This window comes from Scedosporium apiospermum, assembly GCF_000732125.1.
Source record: "Scedosporium apiospermum strain IHEM 14462 chromosome Unknown SEQ_SAPIO_0099, whole genome shotgun sequence".
In the NCBI taxonomy this organism is placed as follows: domain Eukaryota; kingdom Fungi; phylum Ascomycota; class Sordariomycetes; order Microascales; family Microascaceae; genus Scedosporium; species Scedosporium apiospermum.
Window position 1 is genome coordinate 1,411,049 of NW_015971800.1, and position 25,858 is coordinate 1,436,906.

Sequence of the window (25,858 nt, forward strand, 5' to 3'; positions counted from 1 at the left end):
TCAAAAGGTAGTCAAAGTCAGTGGAGGTATCGAGATGTGCCAGGGTACCCCGACCATACAGTGTCCGCCACTGTCGCCTCCTAATTGGCCACAAACACCTTGAATTTACGAAGTCTTCGAGCTCGGCGTCAGTACCATTTGCACTCTGTGCACAGGTAGGCGACAACTTACTCTGGATTGGTCCCATCGTGAACTCAGTGCTTCGTACACTGACGCAGTCGTCCCGTCGCTGTCGATCTTCACCGTCTGTCCGCCAAATCCTCTGCGTTAAATTATTATTTTTTAAATTCTAAGCTTTACAATGGATGTTCCTTGGAATGTATGCACTTTGACTTGTTGGGTCTCTTGCCGATTACCAACTTCCTAAAAGGGACGATCGATGTCACCAAAGTGGATCTCGAAGATCGATGGATAAACTAGTGTAGTTAAACAAGTGCAGTCCGGATCTAGTGTAGGTTATGTCGCGATTACGAACAGGAAACTGCAACGGTCCCAAAACAGAGGCTTTTGAGAACGAGGCGACATGATAGCCTGATGATCGGATAGCCTCGCCATCATGATTCTGATAAGGAGAAGGCAAGGAGAAATAAGCTTCCCCCACAAAAAAAAAAGGTGTAAGCGCATCTCAGTCTCAACGTAACAGGCTCCGGCGTCGAATCTCCTTCTCGTTCTTTTCCTCCTCCACACTAGCAAGCCATTTTTCCTTTATGGACGGCTCACCGTCATCAAAGCTATACAGCCAGCAGAAATGGTCCCTCATATGAACCCAAACAGGATCCTTGACCGATCGACACTCACCGAGCAGCCCATAGGTCGTGACAGAAAGATGCCACCCCGTAATGAAATGCCTGGTGATCTTGATCTCATATTCCGTAGGGCACTTGCGACATCTTCCGCTCTCGGCATATTCTAGCATCCCGCCCTTCTGTCCACACGGAATGTATATGTTCCCCTCTGTCCCCGTAGTGTAGAACTGAGATTTGACGTGGAGATGGCTGCAGACTCCCAACTCAGTCCAAGGGAGATATCTCTTCCAAAATTCCTTTTTAGACCCAAACAAGACCTTCCACCCTCTACTTTTTCGGCAAAAATATAACCTGTCATCGATGATACGCCCTCTCGTCCACGATCTAACGGTAAAGCCATCCCAGGCCAATACGTCGGACTGACTCAATCGGCTCAGAGGAAGACCGTAAGACGGCCCATAAAAATGTCGGTTCATGACGAGTCTCGCATCGCCGTACGACAGCCAGAGGGGTTTTCCCCGTACGCTAATCCCGAACGAAGAGTGCATTTGGAACGAGGAGGGCCAAGACCCGCTGGCCCAGCTTTTTCTCCACGGGTGCAGCTTGACGCAGTGGTCGCAGTAATAGACATTTGGTGTATCCTTCTCCAGCCCAAGCAGGAAGCTCTCCTTTTCCTCTGGGCTTAACTGTAGCTCATTTGGGAAAAACAGGTGAAAAAAAGGCTTGCAAGTGAGGCATAGGGCGAGGAGTTCCGCCGGCCCGAGATGCTCAACAATCAGGTAGACAATCTCTAGGGGCAATGGAAAGTTCTGAAGCGGCCTGGTACTTAAGAATGGTCGTCGGCATATGTCCTGTGCAGACTTATACAAACCGTAAATCGATGTCTTTGTTGATGCGTAGCTCTTGCTTTGCGGTTGGTCGGACATGGTGATATTGAGGAGAGAGGCAGTTGAGGTGGATTGATCGGCATTCTATTTCATATTTTGTAGTTACTGGGAATAGAGTCGCCTTTTATCAATGTGAGCCAGTGTCAACATTAGGCAGCGGCGGCGCCATCCGTGCACCCCAGTTCGATGGGTTTCAACTCGAAAATCGAAAATCGAAAATCTGGCGTCGGCTGTAAATGGGGCGCAATGCCTCGCAGTTTCGAGAAAGCAGCGCTGAGCCATTGATCAATTAAATTGTCGCCACGACCTCGCCCAGTGGCTGTATCCTCTCCCACTACGAAGTACCTTCAAATCTTCAACCACTTTCCCCGAACTGCTTTCAGGCTCTCCTAAAATTGACCTCTCCAAATATGACAGTCATAACGCTCATCCCCGTCCGTCGAAGGTTATGCTGAGTGTCCTCACTGGTGTCGGACGTGAGCTCGCGAATGGAAAAAGGAGGACGGGGGCGCTGTACCATTTTTAGCGATATGACAACTTGCTAAGTACCACAATGCTGGCTCGTCTTATCTTGACCCCAGAAATCCCTGACATTCAGTTGAAGTGTGAGGCAATTGTAGGACCAGGAGCCCGAGCAGTCGATGGCTCTCGATAAGCTGTATGCGTAAGCAGCCTGATGACGTCCTAGAATAAGCGTGTTTGTTCCCTGCCAACCTCTGGATTATTGATAACATCATCAACAACTCTTCGGGAGCTTGAACCATAGTTTTCATTCCGATGAGGAGGATATTTCGAGTGGCAAATGTAACGACAAATCCTGGGAATCCTGGAGCGCCTCCGCGTGGAATTCTTGGCTGGTCGGAAGCTCGTCACTTATCTGGTGGATAATGTTCGAGACTCTGTTGACAGGTCCGATCGCAGGCCGTCTAGGGGAAACCAACAGCTATCAACCTCACACTCACGAGGCCAGCCATCAGCAGGGCGTTAGCTGACATCACAGTCACTGCTTACTATGATAGGAAACATGATGTGGCGAAAGAAAGGAGGGCCAAGGAGTGTATGTTGGCGTCTTGTAACTTGAGAAAATCGATGATGAAAAGGAAGAGAATCTCAAAGATGAGGGAGGGGAGGAGAGAAACATTGCTTATACTCTTAACTTTACTTGCTATAGCAGCTTCCCCTGCTTGATGATGCTCTTTCATCCAGGAACGGAAGGGAAGGTGACGGCGGCGTGGACGGACGGGCGTCAGGTGCCGGAGATGATGGCTATGGAGAAGGAACCACCCGTTATTGCGGGGCTCTTGCCGGTGGGGCAGTTACGCCCGGACAGTGGCACCCCGGATTCCTTCCGGACTTGCTTACCTATGTATGCATCAACCCATGGATGGCCACGGCTCTAGACATCTTCCCTGAAGGTCACTGCGATTTCAATTGTACCTTGCCATACGTGAGAGATTGACAATGCAGGCAAGGGAAGAAGGCTTCGCGGGAGCAGACCCATGGCGATCGATACCCGGAAAGTAACTAAACAGAGATAAGAATAGGAAAGCGACTCCAATGCTGAACCCTCCACTATCAACGATATTTCCATTTACAGGCATTGCCCGACGCCATCGAGCTCCTCAGCACACCGGCTGTCTACTTCGTAACCTCGCCGGCCATAAGCTGGATCACCTTCAGCTGGATGCACTGTCCACCAATATTGTATCCATACACCCCCCTTCACCGGGCATTTGGCATCTCCTTTCGCCCTCTTAAAATATATCAAATTAATGCGACTGCAGATTGTTCCAGTCGACACTTGGTGAAACAGCTTTGCAAAGTTGAGCGCCACCTTGGTCTGACATTCGGGGGTCCTTCTAGACCTCTGACTGGCAGGAGCGGGAGATTGGCCCGAGGTCTTGGTACTTGATGTGAGTAACCCCGCCGGCTTCCCGTGGTCCATCAGTTTGCGAAAGGAAATTGGCGGTGTGGCGGGCTGGATTTTGATGTCTCTGCTCATCATCCCCTAATTGGTCTCGCGCAACGCGCCACCAAGCAGCCCCGAAAAAAGAAGTAGGTGAAGATCTGAATGAGGTATTCGTTTGTCCCAGATATGTGCATAGAGGCCGCCCGAAGAGAGGAGTATCTTGTCCAACCAGGATTAGGTATACCTAACCAGTGAAGTCAGAGGTCGAGATTGAACGGACAGGGTCACATCGAATTCGTTCTGCTAGGCTGCAAAGGGTAAGCCAAGGGGTTCATCTTGGCAGTTGAGGAGTATTTTTGAAGTTATCATTCCTTGACAGTGGCGATGGCATTATAAAAATTATCGTACTTGGTAAGTGTGTGTACGAAGTACATACGGGTTGAATGATAGCGTGCAGATAATAAAGTACTTCGTGACAAGTGTTAAATTCGGGGGTGCGTGGGCGAAGGAGGGGTAGCGGTTCGGGCGGAAATCCCTTCAATATGCATGAAGACTATGGAGACATGGGACTGGTGATGGCTTCGTACAAGGATGGCGGTCTGTCCGGAATGTTCTTCGAAAAGGGCTCGCAGGTCAGTAGCTCTCTCGAAAATTTGATGGCAAACGACGAATATGATTGATCAATATGCGTTGCAAGTAGCACCCCTTCGTCCGTCAAATACTGTGTTCTCGAGTTCTCGAGTTCTCGGGAATGGCGACGAAGCCCAAAGGAACCTCGAAGAAAGACGACTCGAATATCACACTGCATTCGGTCCAATCCTGTCGAATCCCTGAACTACTACTCGGACTTCGGAGCAAGCATGCAAAAGAGATCGGAGCTTAGCCTTTCTCAATCGACTCGGAGCAGCTCTCTGTCGAGTTAGAGGACTTCGTACAATCTCAAGCCTATTACAATATAAAATCTACAAGAAATGCACCCACACTCATTCTCTCGTAGAAAATAGCATCAACCTCCTATGATTCGCCATGTCTTTCTTGCCAAGACACCCTCTTCCCTCGCCGCTGTTTCCTCACCCCTCCCGCATGACTGACCCACACCAAAGGCGCCGATTTCCTTGGAACACCACGCTTCTCTCGGGGCCATCTGACCATTCAAAGCCGTCACGGTTCGTGGGAGCCGCGCAGGAAAGACGAGCCCTTATTCGAAGCTACACGTGAAGAAGTCGAGTAAAGGGTTCTTTGTTCATACGATGTTCAGTCTCAAGCAGTTCTCAGCTCTCATCTGGGTATTACCCCATGCCAAGCATCCCAGTCCTTTGCTTTTGCCCCTCACTCCTCGGAAAAGTCACGGGTAGCTGTCTTAAACCGGGCATTGATCTGTCATTTGATCTGTCCCACCGAGGCTGAACAGGTATTGTCTTGTTTCGATTCTCGTTTTTAAATATTCTTCAACAGAAAGGCAAGTGAAGGGAAGGGGAGCATGACCGGTCGCGACCGTGGAGGCTGTAACTGTCTCGTGGAGCGTCGGGTTCGTGTTCCTTTGGCCTGCTCTTGCGGTGCCGGGTTTACAAGTTTTAAGTGTTGTCGCCAGGCGATGCCCCCGGCAGTGAGATCTGTGGATGCCATCCATCAAAGATGTCCAAGTACTTCGTATGTTGCTAGTAGAAGCTCGACGAAGCACGGCTGAAGTATGTTACAGGGTTTGAGACGGACTTGACTTCATTTGATGTGCTTCGTAACGACGAAGTACTTTGGAGTTTATAGAGGAATCCTAGACCTATTACATCATGTCCCCGGCATTGGCATGTGGACTACTGTCGCACTGCTGGAAGCCGACATGAGTGACACCATTCCAGGCCTAGACATCGCCAGATCGAGATACCATACAAAATGTGTGAATCAGACGCAGACCGCCCAAACTCCCAAATGCTGCAAGTTCTTCCCATGCAGAGTCTGCATTATCCTCCATTATTGGCCATACCTGAGATCCCTTTTCACGGTGGTCAAAGGACGCCCCCTCCGATGTGCATCTCGCATACAGCCGTACAAGCCTGCCCCCAATAAGACGTCCTACACTCGGGGCATATAACGATTATTCCGGACCAGTTGAAAGTAGGTCGTCAAAAAGCGAAGGCGGCAACAGGACGATTCGCTTCTCCCGCCTTTTGGGGTATTATCCGGAGGTCAACATAAAGTAGAGTATTCTAGTTCTCGGCTTATCGTGTCCCTCTTTTTATTTAATTTTTATTTTTCGTCTCTCTATTTAGGTTGTTGCCATCAGGGTAACGACACACTTGCCACCAGAGGCTCATTGTTTTCATTTTTTTTTTTTTTTTTTTTTTTTTTTTTTTCTCCAAAAGAGAAATGCATCCTCTTGATCTGAAGGTCTGTAATCCAAGGATATCAAACTAGAGACGAGGCGACATCTTGTAGCGGGGTCGGTTACAAGTCGATCTTTCATGACGCGGCTGTCCCATGAGCAAGCACCGACTTGGCGACTTGCTGATTGACCTCGTGGGGTTGACGAAAAGGGAGGCCAAGCTATTTTTTTTCTTTTCTACTCCTCTTTTCCACAATAAGCAATAATCAAGACGTCAATCAGGGTTCTGCTCCGTACAGTGTGTGAAATCTTACAAGACTGTACTCATGTCCGTACAGTGTTCTTAGGCGATACTAGATACCTCCGCTGCATGCTCCGTACTTGGACGCCGCACAGCGCGCTACGGCATGCCGTACAGTAGTACATTTTGTAGAGTACTACTGTACGAAGTACGAATTATGTCGGCGAGTACGCACATTGATCAATTGGTGCTAGTATGTCGTCTTGTCTCGACTGGTAAGACTGGGCACTGGGCAGGCAGGGTACTTGTAGCGGTTGCTCGAACAATTTGAGTACGTACACTATCTAAACACCCCACACCCCTCCCCCTGCCGGCAAGGGGAGGAGCCCCCATTGTTATTATTAAATCAAATCGCCGCCCCGTTCGCTCTTTCCCAAACCGCAGGAGGAATATCTTCCTCTTCTCGTCATCCTCATCCACGCCTCGAATTGAACATTTTGAAGGAGGGTTGTTTGGAAGCAATTGTCGCTTTCCTTTTGTATCGACAGCGACATTCCTCCTGGGTCTCTTGTTTCCTCTTGTCTTTTCTATTTTCATCTTGGGGAGTCCATTCTGTTGTCTTTCCTCTCCCTCCCCGGTCGGCCGCGTTCGTCCTTGTCCTCCATTTGTTGTTTTTCTTCGGCAACCAGCCTCACATCCGGCCGTGAAGTCGAGGTAAGTTCCACGATACCCCCATCTCGCTCATTTACCTTCGTGTCGGTCCTCGTCGCTACCTCGCCTGCGTTGTTGAACGAATCTCCATCGTGTCTATTGCGTCCTTCTGCCTGCTTTGCCTCCCACATGCCATGTCTCGTCTGAATTTTTTCTTCCCCTTCCTGTGCCTCTTGCTCCACCCTCTTGCTCCGTCTGAGAGAGGCTATGAAAAAGAAGAAAAAAAAGTAGAGATTCGAGAATGTGGAGATTATATCCCTGTTGCCTGGTTGGATGACATGGAAAAAAGCCAAACAAGGCGACACGGCGTATGACCGCAGCCCGGCTTGTATTTTTTTTTTTTCAACTCTCTTCCCATCCGCCCCATCGCACGCTTTTGTTCTATCGCCTTCGGATCATTACAACGACTGGGCCATCTCGCGCAACCTCTTCTTCTACCCGCTGCTTCTACGAGCCATAAAACCCTCAAGCCACGAAAGACTGGTACCAGCAGTCATATTTTCGACACACTTGCCCTTCCTGCTGCTTTCCAGACCCCTTTCATGTTAGCCCTTCCCCTCTCTTTGTAGCACGTCGAGGTTGTGCGACGAGCCTCGTTCAAAAACTGTCATCCAGTCGTTTTCCAAAGAAGGATCTCTAGCATCCTTCGGGCGTTAGATGATCTTGTATCTGCCGACTGTTCGTGGAGCCCACGCAGGAACTGGCCCATGGTGGGCCGGTCTGCAATGAGCACCCTCGCGTGGTCGTGTTGCACTAACTCTTCGTGCCTCGCCTTTGTCTCTTGCCTCAACTTTGATTAACTTAAACAAGTATTCTCTTCCAATGCTGACGTGGTTGCGTTCCACAGGGTTGTTCCTTGATCATCTTTATCATCTGATACCCGCCGCGGCCGTTGAACCTCCCGAATTCCGCCCGGCACAAGAGCTCGCCTCCGGTACTTTATTATACGGCCTGATCCCCCCTCGAACGGCTCATTTCCGACTCCCGTCCGACCGACATATACCCCATATCCCGTTTATAGAGTTCACGCCCCCGATGAGCCAATCCCTTTAAACCAAACCATGAATTCCGAAGACGGGGAGTTGTTTATCAAGGTACGCTTTTCATTCATTCTATTTCTGACTTCGAAGTTCTTTCCGCAGTTCTCGCTAATCCTACTTCTTGACAGCACCTTGCCAACTTCGTGCGAACGCACGAAAAGGCTCTGGCGAATGCCTTGCAGTTTCGGCGACAACCGGCCCGCCATGGACCATCCCATAGCGTCGGCTCGGTCTCCATTCCCTCCTCACCCACCGTACCCGAGCGGCCTTCCACATCCTCCTCCACATCTAGCGCCCTCGCCGCCGCTTTGTCCTTCGGCGCTTTCAATCTGACTTCTCAGACAATAAAGTCGACCAAGCTCTCCCTCACCCCACACCACCTTTTCTACCTACTCTCCCGATTTGAGGAACTCGGTATCGATGTCGGCTCGATGAAGATTCGCCTGGAAAACCTGCATGATACTAGGGCTTCTGCCAACTACGTCTCTTTCTTAAGCAGCTCACAGAGACTTAAGAGGCGTGGCTCAGATGTTGGCTCCATACGCTCCGTGTCTAGTGTCAGGAGCGTAATGTCCGGCATGTCTGCCTTGTGGTCGAGCTTGGGCATTGGGGCTAGCATATCCGCCGCCCGGCAGGAGAGGCAGAAGGCGGCGCTACAAGTGGATATGAAGTACCTCTACTCAGCCTTCACCAAGATTCCTTGCCTTCGACTTGCCCCCGACTGGCGTGCGCCGCTAATACGAGGCTACGAGGAATTCCCCTTCGATTCGGCTGTGCCGCTTTACGCTTTCAAGAATCTCCAAGCCCTAGAGATCAGCGATGTCGACTTCCGGCAGTTCTTTGGCTGGGACCGGCTCGCCGACCAGCTCAGGTCACTGACTGTAAAGCGGGCTAGTTTAGAGGACCCGGCCGATATCCTCATTGACATCGTCTTGGATGATATGGATAAAAGACGTCGTCGTACCTCCAAGGCTCAGACCTCACCGACCCATCCTTGCCCCGGCCATTCAAGCCCGCGGCGGATACCCACTCAACAAGACGTACAAAAGACGAGCTCCGCTCCAGCTTCGCCCGAGCCGAGAAAGTCTGTTGGAAACGTCCGAGTCAACCCGATGAGTGCTAGCGAGAGCGCCATCGATGAAGCCCACTCGATGAACGCAAGTCAACTCCCCCCAAAAGAGCAGGGAGATACCGATGAGGAGGCAAAGTCACCTTCGTCACCGTCCCCGAGGCCGCGTAGTTTCTCACCTGTGCGACGCCCCAACTCACGAAACGCCTCATCGCATGTACGAGGCTCCCACAAAGTGAAGCGGTCAGGTTCCACCAGTTCCCATTCGAGCCTTGGCGACTCGTGGCACCATCACATGCGAGGAAGCTCGTCTAACCTCTTGGCTATGGGAATCCTGCCTGCATCCAAGTGGCGTTTCTTGCGACACCTGAGTCTGGCCGACAACTCGTTGACTTCGATCCCGGCCACTAGCCTGGGACCCCTCTCCAATACTCTCCACTCACTTGACCTGTCGTCCAACCTATTCACTCAGATTCCGGATAGCCTCGCCACCCTCACGGCGTTGCGCTCTCTCAACCTCTCCTACTGCATGATCGACTCGTTGCACTCTCTCACCCGCAACCCTCTGCCTGCTATTACCGCGCTCAACCTGCGGGGAAATCGGCTGCAATCCATTGCAGGTATTGAGAAGCTGTACCCCTTGGAAAGGTTAGACTTGAGGGAGAACCGCCTCACCGACCCCACGGAGATTGCTCGTCTGACTGGCATTCCGGATATTCGCGAAATCTGGGTGGAAGGAAACCCCTTCACACGCACCCACAAGAATTACCGCGTGACGATCTTCAATCTGTTCCGCCAGACGCCAGGATATACCGAGGATATCATCATTGACGGGACAGGGCCGAGTTACTCTGAGAAGCGCCTGTTGGTTGACCGCGTGCCGCTCCCCGCAGCGGTCCCCGTTGTCAAGCCGGCGCCTCCGGAGATCCCGGCCGTCGATGTGAGCAAACCTGCAATCATTTACGATGCCCCTCGGGAGCCTCATGTATTGAGGAAAGAGCGCCCGAAATCTAAAATCGTCTCTAGTGAGGTCAGTGTAGGCTCGTCTCGGAGACGCAAGGCTCCCAAGAGACGAATTGTCGACCTGGCCGTTTCGGAGCCCACTCCTTCATCCGTTATCGCACATCCCCAGCAGACTGTACAATGCGTGGCTATTAAGAAGGCTCCGGTTGAAAGTGCTGCGGCGGGTGGCATTCTTGCTGAGTCCAGGGCACCGGAGGTAGATAACTCCCCCATTGGGGCGACGCAGCTACTCTCTGCGCCTACACTCAAGCCTCAGGAAGCGAACGGCAACACTACTACACCCCGTGAAGTGCAGCGGATCAACACCGATGTTGATTCTCAACCCCCACCGACGTATTCCGTCACTCCCAATGTTCAGACTAACTGGTCTGATCCGAGGGAATGGGATAGCGGCGAGATGTATCGTCGCAAAATCGAAGCTTTGCGAGACAAAGTTGGGAACGGCTATCTCAGTGTTCTGAGTGAAGAATCATGGGACAGCACGTTGGCCCCCGACTACTCGGCCAAGGCGTACAATCCCTCTCTGCACAGCACTACCGCCTCGGTGATGGATAGCCATCATCATCCGCATAACCTACATCATCATCATCATTCAATGGCCCCTCCCCCACCTCCAGCCATTCACAGCGGACGCAGTCTGGGCTAACGAAACTAACATACCCACACCATATCTCCCACTCGAGCCCCTGATTGTGTCCGTCGGCTCGACACTCATCTCTTCTGGCGCCCAGGACACATGATACCCTTGTGATACCCGTCCTTGGTGCGCCAAAGCATTTTCTGTCGTTCTTGAGGCTGCGGCCCTTTTGCCTGCACGTAAAGTCTCAAGTGGTTGATGCGTTTATCGCACACAGCCACAAGTCTTTATTTCAACCCTGTCTTTTTATAGTCACCTCATTAACTTCATTGTGATTTTATTTTGGGATCAACGGAGCATAGCGCGTACCAGGCGTTTGGGACTTTTGGAACTCAGCATATCATTTCTGCTCATGAGTCAAGAGCTTCTTTTTTGATGCATTTGTTCTACTCCCCTCTCGGATCTCCCCATGAGATAGTGTTTGACACTATTCAGTTTTTGTTTTGGTTCAAACCATGGTTTTTGGTTGAAGAAACTCTCTATGTGAGGGTGAAGGAAAGAAAGGGCAGTTGTGCATCATGGCATCGGCATCATGGGATTATTTCCTATAGAGAAGGATTCGGTTGCATCTTTTCTTCCTCTTTGGTAGACCTCTTTTTCACCTTGTTTTTTTTTTTCTCTTCTTCTGGGAGGGGGCCGGGAAGAGCCCTGCAATGGATGGGTGATTAACTAGGCAAACCAAAAACTGTTCTATTTCGCCACTTTTCTCTCCCCCTTTTCTATTTTTCTTGAGGCTAACATCATGGTTTGCCTTTACGGTTCAACGGCTCTCCATGGCCTTTCTGTGCTTTTGCGAGAGTGTGACTTTTCTTTCGGCGTTTATGAGGGATCCTTCCAGGGGGAGGCCAGCATCCTGGAGGATGAATGGATACCTACTGCTTGGTTTTCGAGGGGTGACGGTGGATTTTGTCCCTTCTCCGGTTCCTTGTTTCCTGTCTTTGTTTTCCGTGGAAGAGCAAAAGTTTGTGTGTTTCTCTGGTTTCTGCCCCGTGTGTCAATTGTTTCATTCCTGGTTTCTGTTTCACGTCGATGTTTTTCTGCAGGTTGTTTGGAGCTCTGTGATGCAAGCTAGTTTATGGCTTGCGTTCTCTAATATATCACTTGGTTTTGGGACAGTTTTTAAGATATGTAACCTCGTGCTTAATCGTGACAGCGTCTACTGGCTTGTTATGTGTGATAGGATAGCATGGACTAGTTCCTAGAAGGCGAAGTGTAGGAGAGTCTCAAGACGGGTTGTGTAGTCTAGGCCTTTCTCTCCTGCCGAAACCTCGGGGACATCTGATCGAAACCCGACCAAGTCACCTGTGTGCTCATCGGCAGATGAGATCAAAGTGTGGAAAACTCACTCTGTCCATGTAAGTCTATGACACGCTGCAGTAGTAGTGTCTCAGAAGACATCACGACCATTATCAGAATATCGACATGCTGGCCGAGCAGAGTCGACCGAAGCAGGGCGCACAGATTATTCTATGCAAACCGTCCTTTCCGCCCTCAGGGTCTTCCACTTCCTATCCGCACTCTCAACATCAAACATTCCCACGCGGCGATATACCACATCCTTGGAGCTCTCTTCTAATATCAGAACTAATCCCACATCGCCCCCGGTCTGCCTCACGCTTTTGCCGCTGCCCAGCTGAAGACAGACGACCGTGGTGGACGGCAAGTCTTCCGGGTCCGCATCGAAATATATGCGCAACGTTGGCGGGTTCTTAAAAGAATCCGCGAGTCGATAACACTTTGCCCTAAACGCGGACCCGCGAAAGTCTGCTTCGAACTGCTCTTCGGATACAGACACCTCAATAGCCCATCCAGAAAACCACAGCTTCCCACCGGAGACCCGACCGAACGGATCCAAACCGGCTAGCTGAGTCTGCACGCCAAGAACCCGCCCGATTGGGGGTAGGGCTAGCAACATCAACTCCGCCATGCCGCTTCGCCCGCCCATTTTCTTCTGCGTCTTGAGCATCTGCTGTCCATAATGCGTAATCGGACCATCGAAGGCTGCCCAGCTCCAAGAGGGGATACCTTCATCTGGTTTTGCAGGCGGCCATTGGCCTTTTTGCACGCGCCGTCTTAGGACGGGGTCGGGATACCATGCTAGGCCGTGCATCAAGTCTCTTTTCCAGAGGCCAGCTACATACGTGTCGGCCGGCCTGCTGTGGGCAACCTCGGCGGCGATACCGGAGATGGCGGGGAGTTTGTCCCGCTTGACCGTGAGTTGGCGTCGGGAGTATGCCTCCACGAGGGCGTACCATTTCTGGAGAGTAGCGCCATTTATGCCGGCTGAGGAGGTGTCATCGAGGATTCTCCACTCGGCTGCGGCCTCGGTGGGTTGGGCGCTGTGACTACAGTTTGAAGACTCAGACACAGAGTAGTCCTGAGAGCTGTCCCTTGCCGAGTGGGTATGATCCCTTTTCAGATGGCTCTTGTCCTTGGACTCCATGTCTGGTCTCACTTCTGAAGCAATGCACTCTCGGCATTCCCAGAGGACTTGGTCCTTCGTGTAATGCAATATCCGTGGGGAGAGTTCTCGTTCCTGGAGTGTCCAGCCTCTTGCGCTGAGGGAACCCTTGATAGCGTCGAGGAATGGCCCGTAGTCTTGGTAGACCTTTATATTAGAGCTGGCAGGGTTGTTTGGGAATCGGCCAAACTCGGGAGACATGAGGTTTTTGGGCCCGATTTCTGTGAAATTATTCTGGCAGAGAACGGTGGTGCCCCCAATCGTGCTTTTATCTCGGGGAATGAAGCAACCGCCGTCGCCGTTCGAGGAGTCCGATGCCTTCAGCATTGTTAGTCCGCCAATGGCATACTTCAAGATGTACGAAAACAGACCGCTAGAGTGCAATACGCATTAGCGTAGACCAAACCCATCTTTGCGCACTCGATCAGGAAATCCTCTTCAACATCCTGGATGATGCAGAGTGAATCTATCCACACATATCGCAATCCGAGTCCCCGAGTGATCATAAAAGCATCCTGGAATGTCTTCGTCATCTCGTCCCATTTGATACTGTCTGTCCTTTGAATCAAATCTGCCTTGAGGGTTTTCGGAACCTGAGTCCCGGATGTCGTGCCCCAACAATGACTGAGAGCGACATAGTCGTGGACGCCTTCACTTAGATAGTCCTTTGTATCTATCAAATGCGGTCTGATGCGTTCTTCGGAAGAGGCTAGGCCGATGTCTATCAACCTTGTGGGTAGACTGTCGGGAACTCGACGGACATTGCACGCCTTGTGTTCCCGACGACAGGTTTCTATCCAGGATCGAGCTAGGCTGAACACACCCGGGGAGGACGGACTTCCATGGACCGAATGTTCTGCGAAGAACCAACAAGCAATAAGCTCACTCGGACATGATCAACCTTTCCATGTATATGCCGTACACATACAAACACATATAAACGGCGGAACCATAGACCACTCACCAGGCAATCGACCCTGTCCCATGCCCTCATTGAACCAGTACAAGTTCCCCGTCCTCACAGTAAACCAGTCCGTCTGCTCAGTGATTCGGAGCAACCCCTCACCGGCAACCCTCAGCGCAACATAAGTTTCGTTTGGACGGTCATGGCGGGGGATGCTCTCTACAGTCTTATCCGTCTCTAGAGCCTGCACGATCAGGCGACACATCACACACCCCGCCGCACCCGACTTTTCGACATTCTCAAGCCCGGAGTGGCGGATAGATCCGAGCCAGGCAGTTCCGCCGTGGTAGGAGTGGCCGCATCCTCTTGTGGGGAGGAAGATGTCAAGCGGAATCTTCGAGCACAATTGGCAGAGCATCTCGAAGAGAGTGGTCTGGTTTGTGTTGTTTTACCTTTACCTTTGCAGCATGCCATGGAAGACAGTAGAGAGGACCGCATGTGCCTCGGCGCAATGGATTAAATATGAGCGCATCTAGTTAGGCCAATGCAGGCAGCATGTCTAGTTCTCTGGCTGCGCCTTGCAAATGGCGAAGAAGAGATGATCGGCACACCAAGTTCCGGAATTCTGTCGTTCGTCATAACTCGGTGTCATAATCCGGGGACGATGTTACGCCGTGATAACGTGCTAATTGGGCGGAGTGTGGCTTTGCATATCCTAGTTTAGTTGGGTGATTCGAGATTCCGTCTTCGATCTCGGCGTAATGCAAGCCCGGATCAAGAGACTCTATCTATATAGAATTACAATATAAACGTCCTCGGGGTGTTTCTCGAGTTCGCATTTACACCGCAAGTCGTCGATACCCTGAGCCGAAACACGCTTCCATCATTCCCTTGAGATTTTCTCACTCTCAACCTTTCCTTATTACAAAAAAAAAATTCATTCTAAAGGTCCAAGCTGCCATTGATATCGAAACAGTAGGTACGTGTTAGTCCTCGCACAGCAGTTGTTGGTTACCTCATCGCAACCCCTCCATGCATCGCGGAACTCATCGCCGGCGTTGATTGCAACGACACGTCCGTTTCGGGCGCGGAAGATTTACCTCGTGACATGAAAGAAAATATCATTTTTTTCTGACTTAAATTTTTTTTAATATGCTATAGACATGAGTGCTCCTGCTATAATCATTGATAATGGGTATGTCCTTCGATTGCGCAGCCATGCGAAAGTGCCGCCGGAAGCATTCCCCGAGCTGACTGGACAAAACCCGTGTGTTCAGAACCGATACCATCAAAGCCGGTTTTGCGCAGGAGGATATACCAAGTGTAGTCTTTCGTATGCCTTCTCTAGAGCGGCCCGTATCAAATAAACTATTCAGAATAACTGCTGACTTCTCCCCCAGCATCAATCATAGGGGGCGAGCCAGACTTCCCAGTGGGATATGTCGCCAAAGGAAGGGGCGGCATCTTAAACCGCCCGATACGTGGTGGAGGACGAATTACCGACTGGACTCAGATGGAAAAGGTGTGGCACCACATGTACAGCGAGCTCCAAGTGTCTCCGGATGCCCACCCTGCTATCCTCACTCAGCCTCTCAACGAGGTAGAGTATAGCAAGCAAAATACTTCTAATAGCCTTTACGACATATCGAATCGAAAGAAGATGATGGAAGTGTTTTTCGAGACCTTCGACGTTCCGGCTTTCTACATTTCCAGCCAGGCCATCCTCGCCGCTTACGGTGCGGGCCGTAGTCAGGGGATCATCGTCGACTCGGGCCACGAGGAAACCCGCATCGCCTGGGTCTGGCAAGGAGCTTGTCTTGGCTACGCGGCCATCACCACACCGCTTTCTGGCACCACTGTGACAAACTCTCTTGCCAAGCTTCTCAAAGGTCATGGCCTTCCATCCCATCCAGAGATGGCTGCAGATGTGCTGGCTGATATAAAAGAAAGGCTCTGCGAGGTGTCTGTGAATAAAGACGTGCAGGGCGGTGGTGATGAGAAGTCTTATCAGCTGCCAGATGGTCGGACGATCAAGATCGGCAGAGAGCGCTTCCTTGCCGCTGAAACTCTTTTCGACCCGAGCCTCTCTGATTCTCCTCAGGCCAAGAGCCTTCAGGTAGCCATCAATGACTGTGTCCAAAAGACGGACGATGATCTTCGAAGAAGATTGTACGGCCAGATCATCCTTGTAAGTACCTTCCCTTGGAAAGTTCTGTGCCCGAGAAATGTGGTGATAGACTAACAACAACCGGCAGACTGGTGGAAATTCTATGTTACCTGGATTGGCACAGCGGCTTCAGACCGAGATCACATCTCTCGCGCCACCGCAGACGGCGGTTTCTGTCATCTCACAGCCCAACCGAAAGTACTCCGTCTGGGTGGGTGGAACTCTCATAGGTCGTATGCCCGCCTTCTCCGAGATTGCGGTTTCGAAAGAGCAATACGCCGAAGTTGGCTCGTCTATTGTTCAGCAGAGGTTTGGCGCTGGGTTCTAGGGTCCACGAATGAGAGGTAGTTGATATAGCTTGCCCATGTGGTTGGGCCTCGCTACATTCCATGAGCTCAGCATTCCTAGTTATTTTGCAACCACATTTGATTTCCTCAACTCGTAGCTTCCGAATTCGTGTGTCCGCAGTCGTCCCTTTCTTGTAGTCATTAGAACACAGAGATATCAAATGACTGGATTGTGAAGGAGCAGTCTGCCTCAAAACCAGATACCAGGTAAGTACAAACAGAGTACATACCTCAATACATGAATAATCAATAACTTATCAACTTTGAAATGAAAAGGGAAGAAAATAATATCCTACAAAAGGCCGAAAAAGACGGGAAAAAAAAAAAAAAAAAAAAAAAAAAAAAAAAAAAGGAAAGAAAGGGTCAAAGGTCGCAAGACCCCAAAAAAGAAATCGATGTTTTAGCATCTCCCATACCAGGAATCGAACCAGGGTCTATGCTGCGCTCATTAGATGAGAGAGCATTATGCTAACCACTACACCATATGGGATGTGGTGTGATTATTGAATGGAAGTTTCCTAAAACGGTCCTAAGTAAATTTCCTGTTGATAGGAGGCATTACCGGCTGTCAACAACTGCATACTGAAGACTTGGCCCCTGATAGGATGACTAATTAATCCGCCACATGCGGCTCTGACGAGGTCCGTGCGCCCTCAACCTCACGCGTCCTGACTCCTGGCAAAAACAGTCCCCCAAACGTCCATTTGGCGCATTCCGCTGGCCCTGATGGCTCTTTCAACGCTCTAACGTTCAATTTTCTTGAAGATAATCCTGATACCCCCATCCCCGAATCCTTATCGATGCATATTACGCCATCAAAAAGCAGTTCTGGGTCTGGTTGCCGCCTCCTGACGCGGTGATTCAACCCACTTCCGCAACCCCAACAACCCCCTAATTCAGCGCCGCTTTCCCCACCTTTCCCATTCCAAGGTGCGCTGTCGCGAACTTTTCTCATCCAAGATCACCGGCGATACGGCGCGCGTCCATGATGGCGCCAAAGACGCCAACGCCTCGTCGTACACCCACGGGTAGGCGCCGGGGCCGTCCTCCAGGCACCGCAAGTACCCTTGACACCTCTCGCCTCGGCGCAAATGCCGTCGCTGCGGCGACTGAACCTCCCCCTAAGAAGCGCCGATACATACCAGGGGGCGCAGGTGGGGGAGGTAGGTTTGTCGATGCGGATGACTATGAGACACCTGCTCCAAAGCGATCGCCCGCAAGGCCCAGGGTCACGAGCGCGAGAACCGGCGCAACGCAGACGCCGTATCCGAAGAGAGAGCGCAGTACCAGAAACCGATCGACATCAAACCCCGCGAATATTGAAGATATGCGATATAGCTCCACGGCAGCTGTAGTAGCTGCAGTGGTCCAGAGTGAGGGGTACAAACCCCGCGAAGAGCGCGGTTGGGAGGAGTTCCACCCCAACCTTGATATCGACGCCACATTCATGGTGTTCAGTTCGGAAGAGGTGGATGGCACCTCTAATGTGCACTCCTCACCTGCCCCAAAGGACCCTTCTACCCCGTTGACAACGTCGACGCCGCCTTTGACAATGAACGGTATCAACCTAGACCTGGATCGTCAACTAGCAGCTTCTCTAGGTCTCGTACCGGGTACCACTCCAAAGCGCCGAGTAGGCCGCCCCCCTCGCGACCCCTTAGCCTTCTATGCTGCGCGGGTGGCCGAAGGACTAGGCATACCCAAAACACCTGCCGTTCTACCTATATACAACCAAACTCCGAAAGAGCGGCTAGATCTTAAGCGACCGCAGTTTCGCAAGACAGACCGCATTCTTCTATTCGAAAGCAAGAAGTTCGGTCAAGCACGCTACGTTGACAAGTCTATGATGAACATCGGCTATCAAGAGAGCGACGTGTTCATCCAGCCCGAGAATCGTCTCATTAAGGCTGGTGGTTCTATCGTCGATGATGAGGCAGACCAGACCACCTCTTCTACAAAGCCGGGCCGCAGTGAAGTAGCCCAGTCTATGGGAGGCGTGCTAGGCCGTGTCGAGTATGACATGGACGAGCAAGACGACATGTGGCTGGAAGCACTCAATGCCGAACGTCGAAGGAACGAACTCGAGCCTATCACAAGAGAAGTGTTTGAAATTACCATCACTAAGATCGAGAAGGAATGGCACGCTCTTGAAAAGCGCATACCCAAACCCAACCCGAAACCTCCACAGACACATCGGCCTCGATCTAGCTCGGCAGCTGCCGTTAATGGCGAGCCGTTGGCCGGCGAGGATCAGGATAGCAGGTGTGCTATTTGCGACGATGGAGATTGTGAGAATACAAATGCCATTGTCTTTTGCGATGGATGCGACCTGGCTGTCCATCAGGAATGTTATGGTGTGCCGTTCATTCCCGAGGGTCAGTGGCTCTGTAGGAAGTGCCAGCTTATCGGGCGCGGCGTTCCGGTATGTCTTCCCCCCTTTCTCTCTTTTTGGATTGACTACTAACTTGGTGTGTGTAGACATGTATCTTCTGTCCCAACACAGATGGCGCTTTCAAGCAAACAAACTCATCGAAATGGGCACATCTGCTGTGCGCTATGTGGATACCGGAGGTTTCTCTTGGGAACCATACTTTTATGGAACCCGTCATGGAAGTTGAAAAGGTGCCCAAGACGCGATGGAAGCTCACATGCTACATCTGCAGCCAAAAGATGGGTGCCTGCATTCAGTGTGGAAACAAGTCGTGCTACCAAGCATTCCACGTTACCTGCGCTCGGAGGGCGAGATTATACCTCAAGATGAAGAACAGCCATGGTGCTCTCGCGGTGCTGGATGGCAGCATGGTTATCAAAGCATTCTGCGACAAACACTGTCCCCCCGATTACGCTGCAGAGCACTCGGTCGTGCAGTCCACGAGGCAAGCCAAAAAGTTCTATAAGAAGAACATGAAGGGCCTGGTCTGGGCGGATAGCCAAGCCGCTGCAAATGCCATTGCTGCTACTCATCGCCATGCTATCACGGAGCATCCGCCTGATGAGTCCCAGATAACGGGAGCCAAGTTAGCGGGCGCTGCTGGAGACAAAAAGAAGAGCCAGCCCGCAAAACCTGTTTGGAAACTGCCTTCCGGTGCACCCATTATTCCCCAGGCCGTCTTCGACACCGTTGAGACGTCACTTCAGCGCTTCACAATTAGGAAACGGAAGGAGTTTGTAGCTGAGGCTTGCAAATTCTGGACCTTGAAGCGAGAGTCAAGGCGAGGGGCGGCGCTGTTGAAGCGCCTCCAATTGCAGATGGAGACTTTCTCTTCTGTTGAGCTGACGAGACGCAACTTTGCCGCCATGGGTCCTGGCGGCAAGGCTCGATTGGCGAGACGAGTCCAGTTTGCCGAAACTCTACTCAAAGACCTGGAGCAACTCAAGAGTCTTTCCGAAGACATTGTCCAGAGGGAGTCGGAGAAGCTGGATGCTTCCGAGCTCGAACAAGAGTTTGTTGACACTTGTTATTTCCCGGTTGCTACCCTTCTCGTTGCCGTTGTTGAGAAGGCTTTGGCGTAAGTCAACACCAAATTTGTGACTTTTATAATGGTGCCATATACTGACTGATGCCTTGATACAGGCTGGACAAAAATATCTTCAAGAAAGGTCTCACGAAGCTCCAGGCCAAAGTCAACGAGCGGTTTTATACAACCACTCTCGATTTTGCGCGCGATCTCTGTGACGTTGTTCGCGAAGGAATTAACACCGAGCCTAACGCGGCCCCGCCCTCAAACATCCCAGAGCAGGCACCGAATCCCGTCAATGGTCCTCCGTCAAAACAGACATACAATGATGCTAGGGATCGCAAGAGGCTTGGTAAGCGCATCCTCAAGGCTGTTCAGCCTCAACTGGAGACGGCCTTGCAGACCGAGTCTAGCGTCACTTCAAAACCTCTCGACGGCTTGGCCAAGGAACTCGATGCCATGCTTGAGGCGTGCGTTGAATTGCAACAACCGTCTATTACTGTTTCCGGAGCACCTCTCAACGATACCGAGGACAGCCAGGATGTGGTCATGGTTGATGCGCCCGTTTCTCAAATCACCGTTGCTAGCCGGCCATCTAGCCCACAGGCAGACAAGGCGACTCTAGACGACGATCCAAGTGTCATGGATACATCCGAGGATATAAAGGGCAAAGGCGAACCCGGATCCGATGATAAGGATGCGGCGGTCGCTCAGATCACTGTTCCATCTCCTCAAAGCCAAAAGGCAACAAGCCACAAGGAGACCTGCGGAATCGACGAGTCTGACACCCCGCCTGCTATGAACGGTTACGTCGCCATGCCCAAGCCCGCTCAAGCAACGCCGCCCACGCCTCCCCAATCGACCGATAGTCTAGGGAAGGAGCCTACAGACCCCTTGACTGAAGGCGGGGTGCCCTGGTATTTCAAGCAATTCGATGTGATGGGCACCAGCGCCACGGAACCGGACCCGGAAGAGCCGACCGAAGAAACACGTAGCCCTAGTGAGGAGTTGACTGATATTGATGATGACGAGCTTACTGAGCTAGCCATTGATATTGAAGCCGACACAATCACAGCATCGCCCACCGCGCTGGCGGCACCCGGCAAAGTAGTTTCTCTACCCAAGACCCAAGCTAGTCCTATCAGAAAACGAACACGAGCATCGACTCGAAAGCGGTAGCCTCCCCGTCTCGCGGCACCCTTATTCCTCTTCCTATTACGTCCTTTACCCTTTTTTATTCCTTTCTTTTCCGTACCTTTAGGTGAAGCGCAGGCGTGCGGGGTCTATGGATGATTTTTTGGGTCGTTACCCCCTAATTCTGTTTCTCGATTGGTTTCTTTCTCTTCTTAATCTTGTCATTTTTAAGGGTGGCCAAGACGGTTTTTTTTTTTCCTCTCCTCCCTTCACTGATATAGCGAAAGAAGGCTTCCCCTATGTGTGTACCCATATGGCAAGATGGATTCCCCGTGTTCTTTTCTTTGAATCAGTGCTCTTTTTTCAGCTCCCAAGAGCTGTTGTTTCGGTTTTCTGTTCATGTTATTGTATTTCGCCTCGTTCCCGTTTACTCGTGTTTACCAAGAAATAGGAGCGGCGGATACCTACTTCTTCTTCTTTTAACTTTGGACCTCATTCTCCTTTTTAGAGAGATCGAGTTCTACTATACGTTTATTAAGCGATGGACAAAGGGCGTTTCGGAGGAATATTCTAGGGCTGGAGGGGAGGAAGGAATGTGTGTATTTATTCTATTGCTTAAGGAGACAGGAACAGCAGAGCTTCTCTCGAAGTCGTCAAGTTCCCATCGGCTTTTTTGTGACTTTATAAGTATCTTCCGAGTGTGATCGGGACAACGTGTTGGCCTGAGGGACTGCTGCCGTACGTGCCTGGGCATGTCATGTCCTCTGTTAACCTTTCTAGCCTCGTGAGACGTCCGGACAATTCTAACAAAACCCATCTTTCTCGCACTTCCAGCTCCGCAAGGAGGGCAGTTTAGACACGAGATACCAGAGAAGCGGTATGAAGAAAAGTAGCATACTTTACCAACCAGGCGTGAGTGAGGCTAAAAGGTCCGGCAGAATCGATATTGCCTCGCGTCCACCGCTGCCTGCGATCATTTATCCTGGGGCTGATTCGCAGTTTGTTTTCCTTCTTTGTGCTTGTTTATATATCAGGTCTTCCTTATAGGGCATACCCGAGCCGCTGGTTGGGGTTCTGTTTCGGTTTACATGATACAACGTAGGTTGGGTTAAAAAGAAAGCCGGCGATATGGATGTGGGGATAGACAATAGATATTCGTGTGAGGTCGCCCCAGCAATCTCACGAGGTGTTGACACCACGGAAGAGTACGAGAAGCATGAAGAATGAACGTTCCTGATTTTAAACCAATATGATATGGGGGTTGATGATATCCACGAGGCTCCGAAGTGAGTCTACTTGGAGTACTGCAGAGGAAAGACGGCCTAAAGGTATCTGTCCATTCCGGCGAAAGAGATAAAAAAGTAACACAAAGTAATAATAAAGTGAAACTAGATAGCGTGTCGTGTGGTGAAGAATAGTTGCCACGAATTATCGACAAAATCTCCAGAACTAGTAAGGAACCGGGGGATTGACTTTGGCACTAAGAGAATTAAAAGAAAAAAGACGCGAGAAGCGAGCAAAGGAGTTGATGGACATCACCTGAGAATATTTCTTTTTTTCGTCTAGCCCTGCTGGTTGTCGAGCGGCTGGGACACCAGGGCTTGAAGCATCATCTCTAATGCCGTCTTGGCGGTGGTTCAACATTTAACATTGAAGTTCATGATCATCGCATCGTTGACTGGGGGGCGATGGGTGAACACTACGCTCGTATGAGCAGCTAGTTACTCTATCATTCAGTCCCATATTTGCCTCCACCGGGCTGTGCTTGGCTCCAACCTGGCGCGCTGTTTCTCTCCGGCTGGAAACTCGAAGTCCGAAGCAATGAGTCGATCACCGAAAGGGGTTAAATGGAAGGCAAACTTTTGGAGCATTGGTCTACGAAGTATTAGCTTCCGACGTCAAAGCAAAAAGTTTATTGCAAGGTCGTCAATGGAGAGTGAGAGCAATTCTGGGGAACCTGAGACTCAGGGGTGCATTGCTTTACGGTGCATTGCTTTACCAGAGAAAAGGGGGCAAAAAGGAACGGATTGTGTATACGTGGGACCTTGCCGAAGCAAAGTGGGATTGTCGGCCTCATTGGAAAGAAGTAATGTGAGGGAGCCGTGGATGTCGATGTAGGTTCTACCATAAAGGGAAGAGGACGTGCTCGAGATTGGTCGGGCAGACGTCCCATCCGGCAGATATCAAATATCACCCTTCGTACGAGCAACAACAGGCCGGCTGCTCACGGGTGCGACGAAGCGGCTTAACATCTCCTTTGGCTTTGGTGGCTCTCTCCAGTTGCATTGCCTCTGTGGAGAGGAACCGTTATCCCAGCCCATCCCTGTAATGCGGACAATCGGCCTCTCATTGGTCTAAGGACCTACTTGGCCAGATGTCTGCCTGGAAGGCTGATGACGCCGGGAATGAGGGGGTGGCGTTCCCCGTCGTATCCATTGTCCTCTCTTCCCATGGCGTGGTCGTCTCTTGTACTCTTGTAAAGCCGCCAGTTGATAACGGGGTTGCTGCCGGGCTTCTCGGAGGCATGAAGAGCTTCCGTGAACCTAAACTATTTTGCTGGCCTTTGAGTTTAGATATTCGCTGGCGATTTTCCTCGAATAGATTCAATATCAAAGGCATGTCAAGTTTGCATGACGAATCCAGTGATCACTTGGAGGATGCAGCAGTGGGTAATTGGGCACACGCCAGCCAGCGGCGTGGTCCGACTTGGCCTGGACCGCCCTATCCGGATCCAGGGTTCAACAAGGTTGCTAGCCTGGCTGGTTGGGTCCTGGATCACCATCTGGTCCGAAATCCATTAGAGGCTACTATAATTAGGGCCCGTTCGGCATTCGCCGCCAGGCTGGGCGATGAAAGGGGGCTTGCTCTATCCGCGACGATGTCGATGAAAGTGAAGACAGTCAGTTCTACGATCGAACTCAGCGGATAGAGCGGTAATGATTGATAGTCAAGACGCGTCCGAGCTAGACTAAAAGATGCGTCCATGTACTCTGCAGTACCTCAATAGCGGTCTTGCGCGAAGTGTTGTACATACAACTAGCGTGGTCAGCTTTTCTAGTGTATACCGCGGTGGGCGGAAGGTTAATAGAGTGGGATAGAAAGTGTCTCAGTCCACGATCCAGAGCTGTCTCTTGTTTGCGTTGCTTAAATAACTCAATTTGCCCGGCCAGGACACTGCTGTGTCTTTGAGCTTCATCGATTTTGGTAGGCTCCGGGACACAGAGAATATTGAGGAGATTGTGATCAGGCACGGCAGAGACATTGACCGAATGCTCTTTCCCGCCTGCAAGGCTCGACGAGATGAAGGATCTTTGATTGGGGCAGTATTGTACTTGTGCATGGGACCAGAGTATGGAGTACATGTATCATCGTGGATGGGAATGGTATTTCCTTCCATTGCATTGGACAAGGGTGAGCTTGGGGGTTGTTTCGTTCAATGTTGTGTTTCGTCAGCCGCCCAAGGGATCCTTCCAGCGACATGAGTGGGATGACTTTCTATGGATGGCATGCCCACATCGCTAGGCTGTTATATACTTATTGGACATCCCTCCACGAACCGTAGGTGGACTTGACTGCCTAGACTAGTTGTACACACCACAACAATGTGCGGGTCTGCAGTAGACTCGGTGGATGATTTGATGCCGCCTCGTTCTATCAGTTGATGTGGTTGCCCGAAAGGCTGGACGACCCGGGTCTACCGCAGGCTTATCGACCGGAACCTCTCACCGACACCCATGAAAGGGGGAGATGACCACGCGTGCAGTGCTGTGCAGTGCAGTGTAACAGCTCCAGTCTCCTAACATTAAACTTACCAAAGACTGGTGGTAGAGGGCCGAGCTGATACTGGTTCAACTTCGCACAGGTACTCGGTATTACCAGTGTTACTGTATTGGATTCTGGCTGTCAGGAATCAGGACAACGCAGTTGAGTTGAGCGCAACGCAGGAGAGTAGGACACAATCCGGGATCTCTCGGTACTTCGTGTATTTTATAATAAAGGCTGCCAGGAACATCAGCAAACCAAGATGCTCAGCCACCCCACACTCTGTCCAGGCCAAGTCTGTCTCAGAAGCCTTGTCTTGTGTGTGCGATTCACGTCCTTCAAATCTAGGGTACCAAGGTTCAGTACACCCAGGAGCTTCCTGATTTTCATCATTCTAATTGCATGTTTGGCATCCCAACCTTCTGCGCCATTGACAAGTAGTGGTGGCTCACGACACGAGAGGAGAGAAGAAATTGGCGATGAAGTAGAACTTGATATCCTCGTATATTATTAGCCCGTTTTTTCACCAGAATACTTCAAGCGCCCTTTGGGAGGTCTAGGATGTGCAATTGATCTCACTCGCGCTTTGCAATACTCGAAACTGGAATGGACTTGGGGGTGTCGCGGTCCCAGAAAGGCCTCGGAAAAAGTACAGTTCGATGCTTGGTGAGCGGACGAAGTCCAAAAGTCAGGCATTGAAGCCAGTCCTTTGTGCCTTGCTCCTCCCTGTGCCGTCCACTATCCGCACTCAAATCCAGCAACAGCACGCTACCTCAGCAATAACCCAGCAATAACCCACCAGAAGACCCATTGATTCACCACACCCATCAATTGATTTGTACACCCGCTTCAACCACTCACCCACACCCCCCCAAAATCTGGACTAGACTCTGTACATTACGCTAATGCTTAGTACTTGTTGCTATTACGAAGCAGACCAGAGCCAGTCAAAAAAGCCAGAGCGACGGAACAATTGGAAACAAGGGGGGGCAAAAGTACAATTGTAGCAGGAGCAGGAGAAGAGGGAAGAAAAAAAGACCCA

General features: G+C 51.0%; 3 protein-coding genes and 1 pseudogene across 3 annotated transcripts; 3 read left to right on the plus strand and 1 right to left on the minus strand.

Annotated features, from left to right (window-relative positions):
* Positions 1–7,875: 7,875 nt before the first annotated feature.
* SAPIO_CDS5836 (Leucine Rich Repeat domain-containing protein) lies at positions 7,876–10,592 on the plus strand (the record flags this gene model as incomplete). Its single annotated transcript, XM_016788080.1, has 2 exons — positions 7,876–7,908; positions 7,983–10,592. 2 exons carry the CDS (start codon positions 7,876–7,878, stop codon positions 10,590–10,592), a joined length of 2,643 nt encoding a protein of 880 aa, XP_016642396.1.
* Positions 10,593–12,045: 1,453 nt separating this feature from the next.
* On the minus strand, positions 12,046–13,371 carry SAPIO_CDS5837 (annotated as a pseudogene; the record flags this gene model as incomplete).
* Positions 13,372–15,111: 1,740 nt separating this feature from the next.
* Positions 15,112–16,443, plus strand: SAPIO_CDS5838 (actin; the record flags this gene model as incomplete). Its single annotated transcript, XM_016788081.1, has 4 exons — positions 15,112–15,143; positions 15,226–15,281; positions 15,349–16,136; positions 16,204–16,443. 4 exons carry the CDS (start codon positions 15,112–15,114, stop codon positions 16,441–16,443), a joined length of 1,116 nt encoding a protein of 371 aa, XP_016642397.1.
* Positions 16,444–17,450: 1,007 nt separating this feature from the next.
* SAPIO_CDS5839 (PHD-finger domain-containing protein) lies at positions 17,451–21,099 on the plus strand (the record flags this gene model as incomplete). The annotated part of the gene is made up of 3 exons (XM_016788082.1): positions 17,451–18,884; positions 18,941–19,971; positions 20,037–21,099. 3 exons carry the CDS (start codon positions 17,451–17,453, stop codon positions 21,097–21,099), a joined length of 3,528 nt encoding a protein of 1,175 aa, XP_016642398.1.
* Between the last annotated feature and the right edge of the window lie 4,759 nt (positions 21,100–25,858).